We start from the raw sequence: 24,276 nt of genomic DNA on the forward strand, positions 1-24,276 counted from the left end.
ATACCATTGATTACTTTTTGCCGTTTCCCATAAAATGTCTAGTTGGGTATCTTCTCCGTACATACTGTAATCGTCCTCAATATCTCTACGTTGTTTTCCTCTCCATGTTAGTTCAGTTGTATTTGAGATTGTATTGTTCCTCAGTCCTTTTGAGGGTTCAACAATCAATGGCAAGTATGTATGGTTAGGCGTTTGTGTTGACGGTAGTAACGTTAAAGACTTAAGGGATGTGTTCGTCAAAGTCTCTGTGTTTGTATATGGCGTTGACATACGGGATGTGTGATTCAAAGTCTGTGTGGGTGCAAGCGCTGTTGACGTAAGGGATGTAGAGTTCAAAGTTTGTGTGGTTGCAAACGTAGTTGATGTAAAGGAGGTATGGTTCAGAGTCTGTTTGGTTGCAAACGTAGTTGATGTAAAGTAGGTATGGTTCAGAGTCTGTGCGGTTGCACGCTCCGTTGCTTTAAAAGTTGTAAGATTAAAAGGCTGTGTGGTTGAAAGTGAAGTTGATGACAGGGAAGTGTGGTTCAGCATTGGAGTTACAGGTGTTGAAGTCAATGGCAGGGTGGTGTGATTCCGGGCCTGAATAACTGGAGGCGGAGTCGTGGTGTTGTTTAAAGCATGAACTAGCCACAAGCATATGATGATCAGGCATGTCGTCAGATGTGTTCTGTCCATGGTCATTTCCTGATGCCGCATCTTGTGCCTCATTGCTTTTAGCAGAAGTTTCTTGGCTGGTTGTTCCAAGGCTGTCCTCTCCAGTCACTGTTTTTTCTTTATGAGCTTTAGTGCAGTGGTTTAAGTGGTACCACGTGTTGCTGCCTTCTACTCGGACTGCTGTTGGGGTAGAGGCCACCACTTTATATGGTCCTTCCCTTCTGGCTTCGTTCCATTTCCTCCTGAAAACCCTCAGATAGACTTGGTCCCCTGGGACAATTGGACATGTGGTCTCCGTCTCCTCACTCGGCTGCTTTCTCCTTTCCTGCACAAAAATAGCTTTATGGATAGCAGTTAGCTTTTTCATGTATGACCTTAATTCCATTTGCAATTGCTCTAATGGTGACCCAGAATATGGACATTTGCAATTGCTCTAATGGTGACCCAGAATATGGACCTCTGCAGTGTGGAGCGGGCATAGGTCGACCTGTAAGCATTTCATGCGGTGTTAGATGTGTAGTTCTATTAGTTTGCATGCGATAGCTCATTAGTGCAAGAGGTAAAGCATCAATCCAGTTAAGTTTAGTACTAGCACATATTTTGTTGAGTTTTGCCTTAATGATTCCATTGGCTTTTTCAACCATCCCTTGAGATTGTGGATGATAAACACATCCCAATCTTTGCTTTATTCTTAAATGTTGTTGTACTTGTTTTACTGTTTTTTGAATGAACGCTGATCCATTATCTGAACTTATTTCTGATGGTATTCCGAATCTAGGAATAACCTCTCTTGTCAGAAATTTGATTACTGTTCCGGCTCCTTCGTCAGCCGACGGTACAGCCTCCACCCAACGACTAAACCTACAAATAACAACAAGCAAATATTTCTTACCCTGCACTCTCTTGATCATATCCACATAATCCATAACCAAGTGTTTAAATGGTCCCTCTGGTACCGGAATATGACCTATTGCTGTTGTTATTTCTTTTCTGACATTGTACTTGGCACAAATTTCACATGTTGACAAAAACTCCTCTACTGTTGCATACAAGTATGGAGACCAATATCCTTGTTCTTTAATTTTTCTAATCACTTCTGCTCGAGCACAGTGGTCAAATCCATGCGCGTCTGTGATTAGAACATTTAACAGTGCTGTTGGTGCAACAATGTGACCTTCATGCGACCGCCAAATGTTTTGGGAGTCTTTTGTGGCCCCTCTTCGGTGCCACATAGATTGCTCATATGGTCCTGCCTGTTGTTGAATCCGAGCAATATCATCAATGGTTGGGTTGGGTTCAATAAGAACTTCTGGAGCTATTATTGCCACCTGACACCCGGAGGCCTTTTTAGCCTCTAAATCTGCTGCATTATTACCCTTGATGACATAACTATTTCCTTTTTTGTGAGCTTGACATTTGATAATGGCCAGTCTTTTTGGCAACATCATAGCTGAGATTAATTCAACTATCTGTTCAGCATGTTGAATAGGTGTGCCATCACTTCTTTTAAAACCTCTTTGTTTCCATACTGCCCCATAGTGGTGACAGACGCCATGGCTATAGGCTGAGTCTGTCAGAATGTTTGCTGTTTGCCCTTTTGCCAATTTGCATGCTGCTGTAAGAGCTTTTAATTCTGCCAATTGAGCTGAGCACGGGTGTGCGCAGTGTTGGGACAGTACAGACACAAAATCCTCTCCCTCTTTTTTCACTATTGCATAACCAGTGTGAATTCCTGAATGATCCCTGAAACTTGATCCATCCACAAAGTAAGTGACTTCTGCTTCAGTAATTGGGGTAGATTCGAGATCGGGTCGTAACCTGGTGAATGCTAACGAGTCAGCAACACATTCATGTGGCTCACCTTCATAAGCCAAAGGAATCAACTCTGCAGGATTCACCGTGTTACACCGTTTAATTGTTACATCTGGATGTGTCAGTAGTAACGAATATGCCAAAATACGGGCTTGTGTCAAAACAAATTTTCCCTGTTCAATTAACTCTGCAATTTTGTGATGGGTATATATGATAACTGGATACCCCATAGTTATTGAAGAGGCCTTTTCATATGTTTGAAATACTGCTGCCAGACCTTGCTGATAACAAGGTGGATATCCTTGTGCTACATTGTCTAGTTTAGTACTGTAGTATGCTATTGGTTGCTTTTTCCTACCACTGCAGGTTTCTTGCATTAATACTGCAGAAGCATATCCATCAGCTCTGTTGGCAACAAACAGGTGGAAGGGTTTAGTATAATCAGGTGTACTTAAAGCTGGTGCTTTTTGAAGCTCCTGTTTAATTGACTCAAAGGCTGCTAATGCATCTGTAGTCCACTTTAAGGGAGCACTAAGATTTTGTAGCCCAGCCTGTTTCATAATGTCTCTCAATGGTGCTGTTCTGATTGCATAATCTTCTATCCAATCAGCATTGAAACCTGTCATGCCCAAAAAAGTCATCATCTGTCCTACTTTTTGTGGCAATGGTGCTTTACTTATGCCTTCTAGGTGTGCTGGGGCTATGGCCTTTGTTCCATATGAGATTAACCGGTAACGCTTTAGATTACAGCCCGGAAAGTACTGCGTAAGTACAGCGAATTTACAGCGTATGTTTCTGTAATTATAGTGTACTTATGAAGTAGGTATGTGTAATTATAAGGGAACAATTTATAATATTTGGTGAATAAAGGGGTTACAACCAGGATATATGCAGTAAAGTACTGCGTAAGTACAGCGAATTTACAGCATACATTTCTGTAATTATAGTTTACTTATGAAGTAGGTATGTGCAATTATAAGGGAACAATTTATAATATTTGGTGAATAAAGGGGTTACAACCAGGATATATGCAGTAAAGTACTGCGTAAGTACAGCGAATTTACAGCATACATTTCTGTAATTATAGTTTACTTATGAAGTACATACATGTAATTATAAGGGATCAATTTATAATATTTATGGAATAAAGGAGTAACAACCAGGATATATGCAGTAAAGTACTGCGTAAGTACAGCGAATTTACAGCGTATGTTTCTGTAATTATAGTGTACTTATGAAGTAGGTATGTGTAATTATAAGGGAACAATTTATAATATTTGGGGAATAAAGGGGTAACAACCAGGATATATGCAGTGAAGTACTGCGTAAGTACAGCGAATTTACAGCATACATTTCTGTAATTATAGTTTACTTATGAAGTGCATACGTGTAATTATGAGGGATCAATTTATAATATTTGGGGAATAAAGGGGTAAAAACCAGGATATATGCAGTAAAGTACTGCGTAAGTACAGCGAATTTACAGCATACATTTCTGTAATTATAGTTTACTTATGAAGTGCATACGTGTAATTATAAGGGAACAATTTATAATATTTGGGGAACAAAGGGGTAACAACCAGTAAAAATACAAATAATATATGCAGTAAGTATGTTATAACTAAGGGCTAATTATTTTAATATTACATGGCATTATGTAATATTACATATTATGCTAAAGACGTGGGAAATTGCAAATTATTTATACAGTAAGTAACCTCTGGCTAACGATTCAAATATTAGGCTTACGTGATATGGCGTAAGCTACTTGCAAAACAATTTTATGTTTGAGAGTAATTTAGCGAGAAAACACATTCACTGAATTGGCTCGATCACACTCCTCTCCACATATAGCTGGTGCGTGGTGATCACACTGGCGTCATCTGCTTTCACATGGATTCCACAAACTGCGCTGATTCAGAAGATACCTCTGAGATGGTTGTAACGTACGCTGGGTCTTCATTCAATCATAGTCATACACCACATATATTTTTGAAATAATATAGGTAATAAAATATATTTAGGCTTAGTATTTTTTTAACCACGGGGTACCATATTTTATAATTTCATGATGCATGATGATGGAGATTACTGAACAAGAAAACTTGAAATTCAGTTAAAGTGTAATGCTATTTATTAGTACAATACAATTTATTTAGAATTTTCAATAAAGGTGTAAGGGTGGATTCACTACAGTGTTTCAGTCTGTAGGAACGCCGAAATGACTGAGAAATGTTAAAACAGCAAGATATTATAAAACTGTTTATTTCTGGTCAATTATCACCCTTCTGCAACCTACTAATGACGGAAATAAGTGCAGTTATAATAGCAAGATATGTGGGAGAGCATTGCTAGAATATAAATATATTGAATTGCAATATGTAGCATTTAAGTATTAACACTAAATCAAAACTAAACAACAGATTTGTAAATGAAAAGGTTTAGTAACAGTACTTACTTAAAGTAACAATTGAAATGATTACACTATAAATGCATGAAATGGTACTTAATACAAACAATTAACTGTTTCCAATGTATGTGAGATATTACCTGATAAGATAGAGAACAGAGAAAGAAAGTTTAGAAGAAAGAGAATCACCATTAAGAACCGAAATCTTGGCCTAATGGCCTAAACTCAAGAACTCAGGTAAAGAAGAAAAGCAGAGGGCAGCAAGCAAAAGCCCAGAGCTCATGAAAACCAAGACCTTTATTCTCTATCCCTTGACCATGTGACTAAACCTAACATGATACATTTAAACTGACCAATCAGAAGACCAAACCTTTAACCCCACTGTATTGAATAAACAGCTGTGACAATAGTCTGTGATTACTATCAGTAATGCAGATGGTAGAGTATGGAAATGGGGATTGTGACGAAGTTATAAATTCCTATATTTTTAATATTACAAAGGTTACTTACCTTAAGAAAAAGAGTACAGAAATTTTTTGGGTCATCAAGCAAAATTAAAAATAGGCAAGGCAACTATAGTGAAAGCAAAGCAAGCAAAAATAGAACTATTTTCTGTAGTTACTGTGTAAATATACAATATTTTGTGTTGTTACAGTCTAAGTCAAACTTGTTACCCCCTTGTTTCATGTAGTTACATAGTAAATACGGCATCTGCGGGCTGTAAATTAAAGTGGCACTTGTTACCCCTTTGTTTCACGTAGTTACAGAGTAAGAACAGCATCTGCGGGCTGTAAATTAAAGTGGCACTTGTTACACCTTTGTTTCAGGTAGTTACAGAGTAAGTAAGACATCTGCGGGCTGTAAATTAAAGTGGCACTTGTTAGGCCTTTGTTTCAGGTAGTTACAGAGTAAATACAACATCTGCGGGCTGTAAATTAAAGTGGCACTTGTTACGCTTTTGTTTCAGGCAGTTACAGAGTAAGTAAGACATCTGCGGGCTGTAAATTAAAGTGGCACTTGTTACCCCTTTGTTTCAGGTAGTTACAGAGTAAATACGACATCTGCGGGCTGTAAATTAAAGTGGCACTTTTTACGCCTTTGTTTCCTGTAGTTACAGAGTAAGTACGACAACTGCGGGCTGTAAATTAAAGTGGCACTTGTTACGCCTTTGTTTCAGGTAGTTACAGAGTAAGTACAACAACTGCGGGCTGTAAATTAAAGTGGCACTTGTTACGCCTTTGTTTCAGGTAGTTACAGAGTAAGTAAGACATCTGCGGGCTGTAAATTAAAGTGGCACTTGTTACCCCTTTGTTTCAGGTAGTTACAGAGTAAATACGACATCTGCGGGCTGTAAATTAAAGTGGCACTTTTTACGCCTTTGTTTCCTGTAGTTACAGAGTAAGTACGACAACTGCGGGCTGTAAATTAAAGTGGCACTTGTTACGCCTTTGTTTCAGGTAGTTACAGAGTAAGTACAACAACTGCGGGCTGTAAATTAAAGTGGCACTTGTTACGCCTTTGTTTCACGTAGTTACAGAGTAAGTAAGACAACTGCGGGCTGTAAATTAAAGTGGCACTTGTTACGCCTTTGTTTCACATAGTTACAGAGTAAGTACGACATCTGCGGGGCTGTAAATTAAAGTGGCATTTGTTACCCCTTTGTTCTGTGTAGTTATAGGGTAAATTAAATATTAGAGTACTGGTGTAGATAAACCTAATTTCAGCCAAAGTTATCAACAAAGAACTAAATTACAAATTTAAAAGCATAGTAGAAACACCTTAATTGAACCCAAAACAAGTTTATTTAAAACAAAAATATTTATCCAAACTGTAACATATTAAATACTAACAATTTTAAAAGAATAACAAGAAACTGTAAAAACAACTAACGATGAATGAACAATTTAACAAAAGAACATCAATTTAATTATTTGAAAATAATTAACCCCTAAATTTGTTTTTTATAGGCAACAGCTTGTTTGCTGCCTTCATTTTTTCAATTTTTGACTTCAGCTGGGGGCAGGATGAAAGAAATTTCAGCAAATCTTTTGCATATGACTGCAAGGTTGTCCCTGCAGTATAGGGAGGCACTGTGAAGTCCTCTCCATCTGATGCAATTGCCACCTGTAATCACACAAAGAGAGAAATATTTAGATATTTAGCAGAATGTCAAAAAAGAAAAAACTTAGTACAATAATAGGAAATAAAAAGGCAAAATATGGAAAAAAAATGTTTTTGTGAGTGTACAATTCACAAATCAGCCACGATAAGTACACAGCATGAATGAATGGGTGAAACTCTAAAGCATCAAGAGTGCAAGACAGACAGACAGACAGACAGACAGACAGACAGACAGGCAGACACACACACACACACACACACACAGGTACGGATGTTACCATAATGCAGAAATGAGTCAAAAGACTGAAATAAAATGTTTAATACAGATGGATTAAGCTGTGATAAAGCTTTGCTTTTTATTTTTATTACATTTTTATTTAACTTTAATAGGGCTGGGTAAAAATATCGATTCATCAATGCATTGCAATTATTTGTTTCTCAATTCAATATCGATTCATCAAATCCTATGAATCGATTCAGCCCCCCCGGCAAGTGGCAACACTCTAGTGAGAGCATTCAGGGTTGTACAAGACGCGCTTTATCAAAACAGAAAGATCAAAGATGGCAAACAGCAGCACTTCTTTCAAGCCTTCACCATCAACGTGATCAAACATTAGTAATACTACACACATTATTTAAAAATATACTCAGGTACTTAATTGCTTGTGTATTTACTTATTATTGAATCGATATCAAAGCAAGTAATTCAATATTGAATTGAATCGAATCGAAGCCTCAAGAATCGAAATTGAATCGAATTGTGAAATTCCTAACAATACCCAGCCCTAAACTTTAATATGTTAAGTGTTACAAAATGCTTTCTCTGTATTCAGGTTAGGAATGTAAACTTCAAATAAACAAAAATAAATAATTAGATAGATAGATATATACCTCAGGGGTGGGCAACTCAATCCCTTGAGGTCCACTGTCCTGCACGGTTTAGCTCCATTACTAAGCAATCATTTAATCTGATTTATGATAAAACACATAATTTTCAAAGTAATCCTGAAGACTTTCAGTTGTGTGTTACTAGGGTTGGAGCAAAACTCTGCAGGACTGTAGCCCTCCAGGAGCAGGATTGGACACCCATGTTCTATCATAAAATGAACTATGTGAAACGCTGCAAGAAAACATCTTGTTAAAAATGCAAAAATGTAATTAACTTAAAGGAATAGTCTACTCATTTTCAACATCAAAATATGTTACTACCTTAACCAAGAACCGTTGAATCATCCCTCCACCATCTGCGTGCGTGCACGCAAGCGCTGGAGCGCGCTGTGACACTTCAACAGCATTTAGCTTAGCCCCATTCATTCAATGGTACCACTCAGAGATAAAGTTAGAAGTGACCAAACACATCAATGTTTTTCCTATTTAAGACGAGTAGTTATACGAGCAAGTTTGGTGGTACAAAATAAAACGTAGCGCTTTTCTTCGACTCGCCGCAGTAACACCCTCCCTCTCCCATTATGAGAGTGAGAAGGGGAGCGGACTTTTCAGGCGAGTCGAAGTACTCCCAAAAGTGCTATTACGCCATAAAATATAGTTCCTCTTTTAAATCCGCTTAGAAAAGCGCTACGTTTTATTTTGTATCACCAAACTTTTTCGTATAACTACATGTTTTAAATAGGAAAAACGTAGATGTGTTTGGTCACTTCTAACTTTATCTCTAAATGGTTCCATTGAATGAATGGGGCTAAGCTAAATGTTATCGAAGTGTAGCAGCGCGCTCCAGCGCTTACGTGCACGCACACAGATGATAGAGGGATGTATCAACAATTCTTAGTTAAGGTAATAACATATTTTAATATTGAAAATGAGTAGACTATTCCTTTAACTTAATATATTTTTACATTTAAATATTGGAACAGCTTTTTAAACTCAAAATACTTAGATTGAGAAGGGGAAGTGTGTACAGGGGGCCCTGAGACCAGGAGGGCCTATTTGGCGCTTTTCCATTGCATAGTACCCCACGGTTTGGGTCGGTCAGCTTACTTTTGGGAGCTTTTCCACTGGTTGCAGTACGTAGTACCCAATACTTTTTTTAGTACCACCTCGGTTGGGGTTCCAAGAGAGCTGTGCTGATACCAAAACATGACGCGAAAACACTGTAGATCACTGATTTGTCTGAGAGAATCGTCACTGCCAGCGTCATCGCTATAATGTAAAAGATTAGCTTTACCTATGTGTTAGCTAGCTTACGCGGTCCTGAGCATGTTGTCATCTGTGCGTTGTTGTAAGTTTCCAAACTCCCTTTTAGCGATGAAAAACATCCACAGATTGAGAATCAGGACAGGGTTTATACAGAAATCCTTAAGTTAAATTTACTACTTTTTACTACCTTTTTTACTACCTTCAGAATATTTTTTAAAACCATCACGACACTGAATTGCAAGTGTTAATCAGCGACCTTTCTATTATTTACACAGATTTTGAAATATATTACATACAAAAAAAGAATTAAAGTGAAAAAATTCTTCTGACTGAAATATTTTTCAGGCAAGTCATATTCCTTTACCTAACACTTTATGTAGGCGAGACCAATAGCATTTTAAGGGGAGATTTTTTGCCATAAATTCCATATTGAAGTCTCATGTGGCATATAGGTAGCTGTAGTTTGCAGGGCATTTCAGATTAAGGCGAAACAGCTAAATAACTCACTATACTGTATAAAAAGAAAACATGAATATCACCACCTTTAATGAATCTTTTATTAATTATTTATTAATTGTAAATGTATTTATTTTAGCATTTACTAATAATTTTTTTATCAAAGTTGAAACTGTTAACATTATGAATGCACCATGAACCACCGTCAATTACTGTAATGACATAAACAAGAATTAATTAATGCTTATATACTCTATATTTTTCATTGTTTGTTTGTTATATAATGCATTTACTAATGTGAACAAATACAACTTTTTAATATCATGTTATTCAGTACACATAAACAAATAATCAAGGGTCTGTTCTGTTCACACAACAGCTTACAGTCACAGCTCTAATACAGTAACGTTATGTATGAATATAAACCCTGAACGAGTAACTCGAGTCAAACTCGTGTAGAATTCGCACAGGATGTCTGTAACCATAGTGAATGTTGTTAATTGAAGGACTGTACATTTATCAACAAAATATTATGTTACAATAGAGGCAGCGCTGATCTGCTAGTTTATTCGCAATGTTTCTGCTGTTTACTTTCTCCTAAGACCTAAATGGTCGTGTTTATATGAGAATATTTGCAAAGACGGGATTTTTGACGCATATGTGTTATTTAAGGCCAATAAAGCGGCAAAAATACGTACAACACATGCTCAATGAGAATCGAATGCGCGGCTTGCGTGCTCCTCTGACACAGAAACAGCGGACGCACTGTTGTTTGTGTTTGAATGGCTTAAAATCACTTGTTTTTAAATTGCTGTGCTTAAATATATGTACAAATGTTACGTTTTTGTGACCACACGCAAATGCAACTGCAAGAACCGACAGGTGGATGACATCAAAGTACCGCGAGAGCATTTCGGAAGCAGTCTCCTCTTATGATTCCTCGTCAATCGCTCTCACAGGATTTGGATGTCATCTGCCTCTTGGTTCTTGTGGATCCACATGATGTTTACCCACGAGTTAAACAAACCCGTTGTACCAGCCACTGGCTATATCAGCATAGCATGTAAAAGCGTGCCGCGGATGATCAGTAACGTGAGAAATCATTTACCCCCAAAATACAGGACCCCTTACGTTAGTCATACTGTGCAAAGACACGCAATTACCTGTTTGGTTTTCTTATCCCACGAACTGAAAGGCTTGCCAATCTTCATTATTTCGCTAAGCCAAGTCAATCGTCTTTTACACCTTTATCGATCTTCAAAACATCGGAGCCTTCCTGCATTATAAGTTTGACCATGCTAGCTGAAAAAGTTTTACCTCAGCTTTACGTGATACAGTCAGAAAACCCGGAGTGGATCTGGTCCGTAGTGATTACAGAACGCTTACAGCGGAGAGAGGAACGTGATTTGGCTCCACTCCAGGCTTTGATTACATCCCAGAGACGAAAGATCTTTGATTATTTGCCCAGATATGCAGGTGATTTGAACTAATTTCCAGGCATCATAACATTACAAAAGGCAATCGAAAATTTACGACCTCGTTAGATGACGCTTACTACTTTTTACTACTTTTTACTGGCCTTAATTTGGCATAATTTAATTTACTACCTTTTACTACTTTTTACAACCCCGCGGAAACCCTGCAGGAACCCCAAACCAGTTTTTTTCCAGACTTGCAGTTCGTGGCGGCACATTCGAGTTGTACGTTCGCAAATGCAACTTAAATGAGGCTCAGTGGAGTGCCTCGACTGTCATGTGAGACAGAGGTAGTGATAAATGCAACGTGCAAACATCTATTTGTGGTCAATTTTAATTTTGTGGCGGACTGAGAAATAAATTAATGTATGGGAATGTACAACGACACTCTCACATGTATGATGTCACAGCAGTAGGTAGCGCAAATATAACTACAGGCCTATAATCCCTCCCACTCAAGTGTTACTAAACTCGATGGAAAAACTAACCAAGCCAGAGTGAGGTGAGCTGACCCAAACCGTGGGGTACTATGCAATAGAAAAGCACCATAAAGGGCCCCAGGACCTGAAACGAGATTTCTACTGCCCCTAAAAACAATAGGGAAGCCTTTAACATAACACTGTAATTCAACACCAATACTATGTAGGCCTACAATTTACGAATATGATTATGCAGTTTAAATCAAGATATATCAAAAATGATCTGAAAAAAAACCTAAAAATTAACACCTTCATTAAGGAGGATTTATTACAGGACTACAATAGTTAAAATTATTAAAAATAATTTAGTTTAGACCGCATTAGTTTTTACTAAGTGTAACTAATATTAACATTGTAATAGTAGTAAGTGGTCGCAGTTATACATGACAGCAAGCTGTGTAACAGTAACAGTACAATTACGATTACATATTTACTGATACATACCTCTGCAATGATATTTGTTAAGGCCAAGGTAGTTTTGTCAACCTTGTGCTTTTTTAAGGATTCAGGGATGCTCTTTGTTTTTCTGAATGTTGTCAGAATTTGCAGGTACCGGTGTGTAACCTGCTCCGGGGTTGTCACTAGACAGAGAGACATTTTCAGTCATTATTACAACTGTTATCAGCTCTTCGGCACAGTGTTGTTGTTTGATAACTGTATAACATTATGGAGTCCATACACATTGATATCACAGTGTTATCAATTAGTGTTTTATTTCCTACTAGGCATTTTTGCACTGACTCAGTGGATTTATACATGGACCTTTATAATCCTTTAGTAATTGGGTTAAGACCACAATTTGATTGAAAACCATGTAAATGCCATTAATAATCCCAATGACATCAATATGAACGCAATTTTATTCGGATTGTAAGTGGTGGTATAAACCTTTTGGGTCCCACTTTATATTGAGTAGCTTTAAGTTATATGTACTTACATTGAAATTAATAATTTTAAACAATGGACTTAGTGTACATACATGTTTTACATTGTACATATATTAAAAATACCAGCATGTTTAATTAAATTATGTAATTACATTTGCAATTACACAGTTGACCCTTACATGCCTAGGGAATCCGTGACATGAGCCTGTTAGGTAATTGGAAAAGTATGCGGGTTTGTGTCAGCTGCGCACCGGCCTTCCAAAATTTTTCATGCCCAATGGGCCGCCTCTGGGCAGACCTTCGGGTCAGGTGGTGCCGTATTGAGGCGTCCCCATGCCCCCCCCCCAACGACACAAAGCCGTTATTTGTACATTTGCCCATTATTGCATGGGGGGCCTTAACAACCCCCAAATGACACGGAGCCGTTATTCGTACATTTGCCCATTATTTGCATGGGGGGCCTTACCGAACCCCCCCCCCCAAAAGTACACAACCCCGTTTTTCCTACATTTGCCCGTTATTTTCAAACTTTGTCGCACAATCTCGAAAGTTACCTCGTTGCGATCGAGGCAATGACCCCGACGCGGCAAAGCATCTGAAATCACAGAGAGTCCAGAGAAAAAAGTACACTTGAGTAGAGACTCGGGGCTGGTGTCTTTCGAAAGCTCTCTCTGGCCCGTTCAAAACGCCCCCACCCCCAAGTCTCTAGACCCTACCCTTATAACTTTCCACCACACCTGTCCCTAACCTTACCTGTATCACATCTCACTAGCAGCAAAAGTGTTTTACAATACATCAACAACACAATAAGTACATTGTACTTATTTTTCGATGTAGTACATAGTACTTAAAGCCACTTTTAATATAAAGTGGGACCACCTTTTGCTATCCATTTGTTAAAGGCGGAGTCCACAATGTTTGAAAAACGCTTTGGAAAAGGAGACGGGCCGACTACCAAAACACACTTATAGCCAATCAGCAGTAAGGAGCATGTCTACTAACTGACATCCTTGCCGGGTTGCGTATGTGTGGGGCGGGTCTATCAACAGAGGGTCCAGATTCTATTGGTGTAGGGGCGTGTTTGTTTAGGTGATTTCAAATATCAACATTGGCTTTCAAATATCGTGGACTCCGCCTTTAAGAAAACATTAGCCATGTATACACTTGATCGTATTGCTTCCAAAAACGAGGATGTTCTGTGCATGTTCATTAATGACGCAGTCATTAAGAGTCATGACAAGCAGGAAGCAGAAATGGCCCGTCTGAGATGTCACGGTGTTGCTAAACATGTTTAAAGATAAATAAAATAGTTTAAAGACTACTTTGTACCATCAGTGCAAGCTTCACACTCTAATTCAGAGACCTACTGCTGGATAAATTTAAGCAGTACGGCACAAAGAATTTGTTTTCACTTTCACCTATTTAGAGCCTGAAGTTATATTAATTTGAAGTTGATATTTCAAATTGAGAAAAAGTAGTAAAGGTAAGAGGATGTTTGTGCAGTGTATGCAAGTGCAAATATATATACAGATTTGATGCTTTTAAAGAATTAGTTCGCTTAAAAAAAATAAATTGCTGATTATTGAATGATATTCTATGGGCAGGGCGCGTTTGCGCGCTGTTTATGCGCGCCGAGCGCCTTGCGGTTTTTTGCCGCCTGCCGCACACGCGTTTTTGAAGGAGCGCTGAGAGCGGAGAAGCGCCTGACGTCATTCGCGTCTTCCATTGTCCAATCGAATCAGGGGAGAGGCGGGCCTTACGTTGTTGTGAGGGAAGTTTACAGTTGCTTTGAAGAACCGGACTCCACTCGCTCACTCTCTCCTGCGTGTTTGTGCACCTATCACCCTCAAACAAGGTCAGAGCAAGCACCCTCTTTTTAAAGTTTCTGCTAATATGACAGTTAACAGCAAAAGAGCGCTCACGCTTCAATATTTGATTGACAAGACAGCTGACTCGGTGGTTGCTTAGCAATATGAAAAGCCGCGTCGCACTGCTCTTTTTAAAAAAAGGCAGTGCGTTGCGCCTTGCGTTTGCAAGCGTTTAAAGCGCTTTTGGTGTGACTGGCCCCTAACTCTCAACACGATCACAGTCGAGAAATAAGGGTCATATCCAGCGAAGCGATGTGTCATTTTCTAAAAAAAAAAAAAACAAAGGACCCAAGCAATCCAACTGGTTCAAAGCACGTTTAAAGGGTAATCGCTTTAGTGCCCGTTTACAAATCAGACAAATCACATAATCAAATATGTCATTTGACCTACTTTATAACGAGTCATTAATGTATTTTAACTTATATGTTTCATATAATAGTATATAACTGAAGTTATATATTGTGAATTTAAAAGTATAACAGTATAAGTAGCTTAAAAGGTAAATGATTCAGTACCAGCGGCAAACATCAGGAGGACTACCCTAGGTAAGGTGGTATCTTTATAAATAAACCACAGATTTGCGCTTCAGACAACTACATTCTCGACTGAAAAACTCCTTAAACTACAGTTCATGACACAATATCAGTAGTATTTTTAAATTTTGCGGACTTTCTCATCTGCTATTGATGCAGGCAAACCTACTATGAAAAGCACTATAAAATAATGTATTACTTGATGGCAACAAACTGATTTTTCTTTTAGTTTTACATAATCTTGCACACAGCATCAGGATTTAACTGTAGGCCTTCATAGCAGCGGGATATAGCATTTTAATATACATAAAGCTACCATGTAACCCTAAAACAGCTCACATTAGCTACACGTTATCATGATAACAGATTTAGATCAGACATACTACTAGGGTCCTTATGTGGGACGCAATAACTGGGGGGGGGGGGGCTCAATACTTCACCACACCACAGTACAATAGACAAATAACTTAAGACAGATGACGTGACGCGTGACCTTTCCAACATGATGACGCGTGCATGGCGCATCTCAGAGATGGTACACCATGGGCATTTGTGGTTAAAAAGTATATAATTGAATTTTTGGGTGAAAATAACCTATTGTTTCACTGGATAAGACCCTTATTTCTCGACTGGGATCATGTAGAGACTTTGAAGCTGCATTGAGACAGGCATTTGAACCTTCTTTGAACATTGGAATATTTGGTTGCCATTGAAGTTCATTAAAGGAATAAAAATCCTGGATTGTGTTCCTCAAAAATGTCCTTAATTTCTTACTGAGAAAGAAAGACATGTACATCTTGGGTGACATCGGGATGAGTAAATTATCAGCAAAGTGAACTAACCCTTTAAAACATTGTGGTACCCCGAGTATAGCATAAATGTGGAAACCCTAACACAATACATCTATTTTTCCAAACCGCTTATTAGGGGGTTGCTGAAAAATACACAGTGAGAAATTATTAATGTTTGACAATTTTTCAGTGACAAAAAATGAAACATTGAAATCATGTCCAAAATTTGCAGAATGCAGGTGAAGAAGTTGACAGGGTTTTAGCTAAGTAGCATTTTATAATTTCAACTTACTCCTTCTCCCAAATGTTCTTTCGTTGGGTTTTTTTGTCTTCTTCTTCTTCTTCTTCTTCTTCTTCTTCTTCTTTTCTGCCTCAGAAGAAGATGTTGAAGAAGATGTGGAAGAGGAGGAAGTGGACAACGAAGATGATGAGGAGCTAATCCTTTTCTTTGTTGGTTTCTCTAAAAGAAAATAAATGTACTCTGCTTTAACCTCTTTTAAACTAATTCTTTACATGTATTTAAAAAAAAAATCAACTACCAATACAAAAGCATGTAGGGGAAACTTGAAATATAAATATTTTTAAAGCACATCATGTTTAAAAACAACAATCTAACTTACTGTAGCTGTGAGTAGGGGCAGGTGCAGTTGATGGAGCAGGGGCAGATGCAGCAGCAGCAGAATCCATCAACTGATTCAGCTCTGTTCTCAACTTATCTCTCTGGTCCATCAACACACTCTTCTCTTCCATCAGTTTTTTTAAGAGAACAGAGCCAGTAGGAGCAAGAGTACTTCCCTCATCAGATGCAACTGCTGGGGGGAGGAGGAATCAACTGGTTATAACAGCTCCTGTTAATGACCAGCTTTGACTAGCCTCCATCTTAATTTGTTTTTTTGTCACTTGGAAAATGTTTTTTTTTTTAAACTTTTGACCACAATTAGATATTGGCAGCAAATGTTTACAAAAGCTGACTTACATAATGTACACGCACGCACGCACGCGCTCACACACACACACGAAAAACAACAGCTGTGTCTGAAACCGTTCCCTTGTTCAATCATTCACTATTCCCTATATGGGGAATAACAATTGAGTCCACTATATGGGGAAGAAGCAAATGAAAATGAGTGAGCAATTTCGGACACTGACGTAAATATCATGTGTCAGAGAACTGTCACAGAGATTCATGTGGCTTTATTGATTGCGCAGTGAAATGGTAAAGTTTACTTTCTTACTGTTATCCACATTTGTCATGTTTATTCTATTAGTTTATAATAAAGAGAGCAAAACAACTGCTTATAATATTTATTTACTGCTGTTTATTTAAAATATTTGTTTAATAAAAATGTGTTTCAGATTTTAAATAAAAGATAACGCAATTATTTTACATCTGTTTATTTTCAATTTAGAAAATAACTGACAAAAAGAAGTAACAAGTGTATAGACCATTTCAAATGATGTAAACAACACTGGTCCAGAAACACTTCATGTTACAGTTTGTGACAGTTATTTTTTATTTCACATATCATTACCCTTAAGATGTTTGTTTAACTTCAGTTAATTCAGGTTTATATGTTCCGTTGGTTTATTTTATCCAATGTTTATCTAGTGTTAAAAAACTGAAACAGGAAGTGCTTGTTTACATCTTTTGAAATGGTCCATAAACCTAAATGTTTGGTGTTTACTGTCAGTATCCTTCAGCTGATTCAAGTTAGGCGTTCGTCTCCCGTTGCATCATGGGAAATATGAGTGAACGAAAGTACATCGAATGAGAGTACATTGTGGGTAAAAAGTAGTGAATGAATGTGGGGAATAAAGTTGTTCACTGGGGTTTCGGACACCACTACAAAATGGCCGACACCCGATATAGTGCATTATATAGTGGATAGGGAGCCGTTTCAGACACAGCTAACAACAATAATAATAATAACAATAAGTAGTGGCATTGCGTACTGTTCTTGGAAATACATGTAAATTAGCATCTTGTTTACCTTCTGTGGAGTATTCTGGATTGTCTTGTGCACTGTCCCCCATCGTAAATCTACTGAAAAGACTGAAACTGTTAAGTTAATCACTAACCAGTTGGCCTTATCTTACTGGAGTAAGCAACTTTACAGTTGCTGTCATGATAACTCAACCTAATTTAGGTAACGTTAATTGCATGTAACGTAGACAACATACAACAGCTAATTAGTAATTAAAATAATGTGGTACAACAAAAAATATAATATCATAAACACTACTGTATTATCTGCTGTTGCTAATGTAACCTCTTAACAACATTCGATATAGAAATGCTAAGGCTAACAAAATTTTACTCACCGATTGTCGTCAACCGGAATGGCCTCACGAACTGTTTCTGCTGCAATGACATGCCACAACTTGTCTATCTCACTTTTAAAAATGTATTATTTCAAAGTAAATTTTATAAAAAAAAATTTTTGCATCCAGCTAAATTAGAGCACACAAAAAATGAAAAGCGCAAGCAACGCACGTGTTACTCCGTGTAGAAAACGTCTTACCTGCTTTCAAAGCTTCGATGTCTGTGGGCCGGAGTACGGGGATCACGGACTCACCACGGTCTCCTGGAATCCTCACTTTGAGAAAATGCGTAATATCGCTTCCCTCATCATTGTTTTCCCAGACTGTTTCGCGCAAAATATGCAGACCTACCCCTCGAATCTGTGACTCACGCAGCAACGCAATTATATTTTTTGGCGTTTCCATGATCTCGTTCCAACTACTAATCATGTAATCAAATAATGTCCAGCAGGGGGCAACGATTTTACCTAAATGTTTAAATACCTTTAAACTATGTTTAAAAAGTTTTAAACTAGGTTGAAAAAGTTAAAAAAAAGTTTAAACCAAAAAATTAAATAATTGTAATGTATTGGAATAATACAGTTTCAATTGAAAAAAACTGTCTCTAGGTTAAAGCAGAAAGTGTTAACATCCAGTTAAATCTGAGTTTATTATTTGACCTTAAGTATTCAAAAGTAACTGCACTTTGACTAAAATCTATAAAACAGACCAAAGCAAATTATATTAACATGCCTTGTGCCTGTTTATTATTTCTATAAATTTACTAGTGTAACACTGTACTTTACTCATTTTGTATATGAATGCAATATTCACATACTTATAAACAACAAGTGTAGACATCACAATTCAAATGCCAGGATTCAAATGTCATGTTAAAGGTTTGTATGGTGTATGAAATTACACTCATAATTTCTGGTTTTTACACAACTTTACTGTAATTTGGCATTTTAAGTAAAAAACAACGTTATAAAAAATTAGTACAAGAAATAACACTAACCAAACATTTTAACTGGGGTGAGTACAGTTTTGTACAGTACATGTATAATGATTACAACCGAGAACACAGGGTGGCCATTACCATAACACCAAAAAGGAGGACACTTTGCGGTACTTACTGAGGCAAGAATAATTGCATAATACTCAGGTGTACTCGCAACTACAATACAATTTTTTCCATTCCTAGAAATATCTCACTTTGCAGGTAATGAGTCTATATATAAGTTTCACCTTTTAAATTGAATTACTGAAATAAATGAACAATATTCAAGTTTTGCAAAAATGTGTTTGCTCACAATATTTGTATTTATTCAAGACATTGTGATGTATGTTTAAAAAACTGACAACTGAGATGAACCTTGCAAAGTACACAGTGCCCTAAAACATAACATTTCTGGACTTCTATAATAAAAGAAATACATAAATAAACAAATAATGAATGCGAAAAGTAAATAAAATCAAATTTTTAATTCTTAACGCAGAAGTTCACCTTCTGCAGCAGCTCAAGCGACAACAGCACTTTATATAAAATCCTGTTCTTTTGTACATGCAGAATTAAATGATTCAAGATTAAATGAAGTGGCTTAAAGTCCAAACGAAAGGCCACCCTACAAAAACATCACACAAGGACGAACAACTGTCTTCTGGTTATGACCAGTCTTGTTTTGTCTCATTTCAATTTATAAACCTTTTTAATGTCATGAAGTAAGCGGCCAATGGGTCCATGTCTGTGATTCTTCCCAAGCCAATAGTTCCACTCAATCAGACAAAGATTTTTTTGTAATGAATGTTCAGTGAGGTTTCCCCTGTAGCGATATATATTTTCTTTATATGAGCGCCATGCACGCTCCATGTGCTGTGTGTGTGCGCCCGATTGTGGATGGACGAAGAAGCGTCTGTGATTCACCTGATAGTGAATGTAACCCTGCTGTTGCAAGGTATTGTATGCTCTCCAGCTATCACTGAGAATTTGACTCCCAGTTCTTACATACTTTTGTATAATGGGTAGCAGATGCCTTCTGGAACGGCTTTTGACCAACTTCAAAACTGGTCTTCGACGTGCAGCCCTCACCTCCAGCAATCCAAAGACCCATGTACGTTGTCGTCTCCAGGCTCTCCCAAATCGTCCACGGTTGTACTACAAATAGTCAAATAAAAATGAAACAGCCATGTTATTATTAATTAATGGAAGAAAATTATTTTTTAAATATTTTTATCCCGCTTGTCAACATCATCTGACATTCAGTGTTGTACCTTTCTTTTGTGGCAGAATTTACTTTCATCAATGACAACAAAAGAGTGTCTACCACCAATTCTCATCTTTTTTCTCTTCTTAAGTCGTTGAATGGCAGTAACGCAGCAGTGGCGAAGTGTATCATACACTTTAGTGATTGATGCACTGCTTCCAATAACCCCTTCCTCAATCATGTCCACATGTCTTTTTCTGAGACCTTGAGCAAAACTGACAATTCAAAATGAATACTGTTAATCCATACGCATATAATGTATCTAGTGATTGTTGAATTAAAAATAATATTTAATGAATGTGCTGTGTCAGAGGGTTGTGAGACAAATTGAGCTAAAGTATACAATTCTCTAAAGGTAAAAATATAACTATTGTTTCACATAAAAATGCTAAAAATGCATTGAAGTCCATTCATAAAAATAAAATAAAAAAACGCTTACTTGTGCATAATCTTGAGCCAGGTTGACAGATCCATGTGTGAACCTTCAAAAACTGAACCCTTCTTTATGGTTCTTGAAATGTCCCCGTGGCAGCTTCTTCGACACCTCCTGTGGAAATCATTAAACAAAAATGTGAAAATAATATTAATAATAAAAACATACCATTTGATATTGCATACAACTTAGATAAACCTTAACAAGGATTCAAAGAGTTTATATTGTTTTATGTTTATATCATATTACACAAATAAGCTATCCTTGTATGAGCTGCATCTCTTTCGACAATAAGGTATGTATTCATGAAAAATCAACTCTATGGTGGTGAAAATCCACAATTTAAATTAAAAAGAATATTTAAATAAGTCCAAAATCATGATCTATACAGACAGTGCCACACAATGTTAAGACACATATGACAAATCTGAGCAATATTTGCCTGTGCACTAAGGAACTAAGTTTCCACTGACAGATACAAAATTTCCAACTCTCTGTTCCTAACACTGTTCTGTCTGACACGCATGCATAAATAATATTTCTGTAAGCAATAAGGTACAAGAGGCTGTGCTGTATCGTGAAATAAGTAACGGCCGAAGGGGTTGCAGGCACAACGCGAAACACCCTTCAGCCGTTACGTATTCACGATACAGCACTTGGCTCAAGTACCTTATTGCTTTTATTAAACGGTTACCACACAATCTTAAAGTTAAAAAAATATTAGTGCAACTTTCATGAAGTTAAATCAATAAAAAAACATTCCTTCCACTAGAAAAAATAGTCCCTGACTGTTAACAACAAAGTTCCAATGTGTAATATGCATGAAAGCTCAAATAAAAACAACAAACCGATACGTGTGGTTGCTAAGGGTGTTGCTAAGGGCGCAGTGATAAACAGAACTGTTGGGTGAAGCGTGTTTTATCGCGAATAAAGCACACCTATTGACCAATCAGAATCAAGGATTGGAACTAACCGTTTTATTATTATTTTTATAAAACGGCTAGTTCCAATCCTTGATTCTGATTGGTCAACAGGTGTGCTTTATTCACAATAAAACACTGCTATGACCGCTTTACCCGACGGTTCTATTTAATATCACTGCGCCCTTAGCAACACCCTTAGCAACAGATAAACATATAATGAGACAAAGTCTGAGAACAGTTTGTTGTTTTTATTTGAGCTTTCATGTTGTTGTTCGCGACAGGCACTATTTTTTCTAGCGGAAGGAATGCTTTTATTGATATAACTTCATGAAAGTTGCACTAATATTTTTTTTACTTTAATATTGTGTGGTAACCGTTTTATAAAAGCAATAAGGTACTCGAGGCAAGTGCTGTATCGTGAATAAGTAACGGCTGAAGGGGTTGCAGGCACTCCGCTTCGCGTTGTGCCTAACAACGCCCTTCAGCCGTTACTTATTCACGATACAGCACAGCCTCTCGTACCTTATTGCTTACTTATAGCCTAGCTGCTTATATATTGCCGGGGTTAGAGGAAAAATATACTCAGTGATATACTGCATACAAACATAACCGTTACTACAATGTTGTAAATACATATTTATTATTTGTGTGTATGTGTGTATGTTTCTCTCTCTAAATGGAATGAACAGGTTTGGTTATTCCAGTATGGACAGATCTTAATCCTGGGGGTTGATTTCTTGGTTTTGTGCAATCCAATCAAAATCTTCCACAGCATAATATTTTTACTATAGACACCTTGCTTCTAAACACTCATCTAATTAATAATTTTGGCTTTATCTGTAACCTTATGAAGGACAGATCATGATACGTCACCATACAATGACATTGTGTCAGAATTAGAAAAACTGATGTAGCATGCACACTGTTTATCTAAACTGTGGGCACTAATACATGAAAAGGGAAATCAATATTCCACAACTAAGCAAATCATGTACACATTTACTTATATACTTACCACCTATAACCAAGTCTTGTAGAGCCTGATTTTGCCATTTTCATGTGGTGCTTACAAGCAGGGCACTTCATCTTTGGTGCAAGTAGCCTTTTTTTCTGCAACCACTTAATCAGCTTTCTTCCTCCTTTCTCCATTTTGTGGACCAATTCTGCCATTAACCTGCCCATGGCTATAGAAGACAAAAATAATGCCTACATTTATTATTGTAATCATCAAATGTCATGTAGATCATTGCATAACTTTAAAATTGGCCATTTTCAAAATTGCACTAGGCCATCTCATTATGAATCACATTTTTGATGGGGAGTGTGACCAACAAAATAAAATTGTGCATGTTTGTTTACTTAAATTGATAATCATAATTTTTGCATGTTGAAACAACAAATTTAGGTTGTAGATAATAGTTATATATGTATAATATTATCGTCAAACAATATCAGATAATGTTACATTCGAATCAACTTTAAGGAAACTGGCTTACCTGGAAATGTGTTAACAACAAAAAGTAAATGCAGTCCTGGAACTAAAAACCCGAAAACAGAAGAAACACAAGCCTGTAACAAAAATCAACAAGATTAGATAGATTAGTGAACACAAGACTCATCATAATGGATGTTTAGGGTATGTAACGTTAATTTTGAAAAAGCTAACGGTAGCCGACTAGCAATGAAATAACGACCCCACCCTCCGTTCAAATCGCCATCCAAAGTCTTTTATGTTGTTCAAAACACATTAACACGCACAGATCAGATGTCAACATGTCATGTCTCATTCACCAGTAACAAAAACTTACAGTACAAAGTAAATAACATTCCCAAAATAACCAACATAAACAACTGGTTTACATCAGAATTAGTTAAAGCACACTTTCGGTTGTGTAGACGTAGTAACTAAGTTATATCGTTACACTAATCCGTAAACGAACACAAATTTCATAAACAAAACAATGTTTTATCAAAAAAGAATCTGAATCCATCTTAATACAAACTTATCGCGTTAAGTTACCTACCTTACCAATACAAACAATGCAACAAACCGCCTGACTCCACAAACTGGGCTGGCAATATTTGAAAAAAGCAAGAAAAGTGGGCAGATCCCAAGGATACAGGGGACGAACTGTGAGTGGTGAGATCGTAACAAGGGCGTGGTGATCTTGAACCTGCTTACGTCACGAGTCATTTTTTTGGACCCACAATCCAACAGAAAAATTCAACTGCAGTAGCCACCGTTCAACCTGAAGAGGGCAGCACTCAAACGTTACCCCATATATATGTAGTATTGAAACACTTTATATCCAAATGTAAAAAACTTAATAAAATCATTGAACAGCACTAATAAAGCATCATTCTTACAGAACATTAACTAAAATAAATTGGTTAGGGTTTAGTTACGCTTTAATATAGTGATTGCTAATAGGGTGTGTGAGGAGACTTTTAACCAGCATAAATAAAATGTTTCTGGATCAAATACCCTGCATTTAATGAAGAATCACGGACAAAACTTTGCAATTACACATCAGGGTACTCATTTAAATGTATTTCATGTACTTTTTATATGATTTTTTTATCCCAAAATTTTACATCCCTGACATATGCCAAGTTACTGCTACTGATTCACTTCTCCTATGAGTGGCAAATTCAACAAATGGCTGTCTGTTCTAGCAGTGGTCGCGAAAATGTCAGTATAACTGAATATTAGCA

General features: G+C 37.1%; 2 protein-coding genes across 2 annotated transcripts; both read right to left on the reverse strand.

The window, feature by feature from the left end:
* Nucleotides 1-6,034: 6,034 nt before the first annotated feature.
* LOC141358889 (coiled-coil domain-containing protein 106-like) lies at nucleotides 6,035-16,551 on the reverse strand. Its single transcript, XM_073860773.1, has 4 exons — nucleotides 16,261-16,551; nucleotides 15,933-16,100; nucleotides 12,006-12,142; nucleotides 6,035-7,000 (listed from the first exon to the last, which is right to left on the reverse strand). The coding sequence occupies exons 1-4, from the start codon at nucleotides 16,388-16,390 to the stop codon at nucleotides 6,818-6,820; spliced, it is 618 nt and encodes a 205-aa protein (XP_073716874.1). The 5' UTR covers nucleotides 16,391-16,551; the 3' UTR covers nucleotides 6,035-6,817.
* A 1,392-nt stretch (nucleotides 16,552-17,943) lies between these two features.
* LOC141358890 (uncharacterized) lies at nucleotides 17,944-24,255 on the reverse strand. The gene is made up of 6 exons (XM_073860774.1): nucleotides 23,058-24,255; nucleotides 22,577-22,745; nucleotides 20,645-20,752; nucleotides 20,213-20,420; nucleotides 18,163-20,096; nucleotides 17,944-18,002 (listed from the first exon to the last, which is right to left on the reverse strand). The coding sequence occupies exons 2-5, from the start codon at nucleotides 22,741-22,743 to the stop codon at nucleotides 19,629-19,631; spliced, it is 951 nt and encodes a 316-aa protein (XP_073716875.1). The 5' UTR covers nucleotides 22,744-22,745; nucleotides 23,058-24,255; the 3' UTR covers nucleotides 17,944-18,002; nucleotides 18,163-19,628.
* Nucleotides 24,256-24,276: the final 21 nt, after the last annotated feature.

This window comes from Misgurnus anguillicaudatus, chromosome 22 (genome assembly GCF_027580225.2).
Source record: "Misgurnus anguillicaudatus chromosome 22, ASM2758022v2, whole genome shotgun sequence".
NCBI classification, from domain to species: Eukaryota; Metazoa; Chordata; class Actinopteri; order Cypriniformes; family Cobitidae; genus Misgurnus; species Misgurnus anguillicaudatus.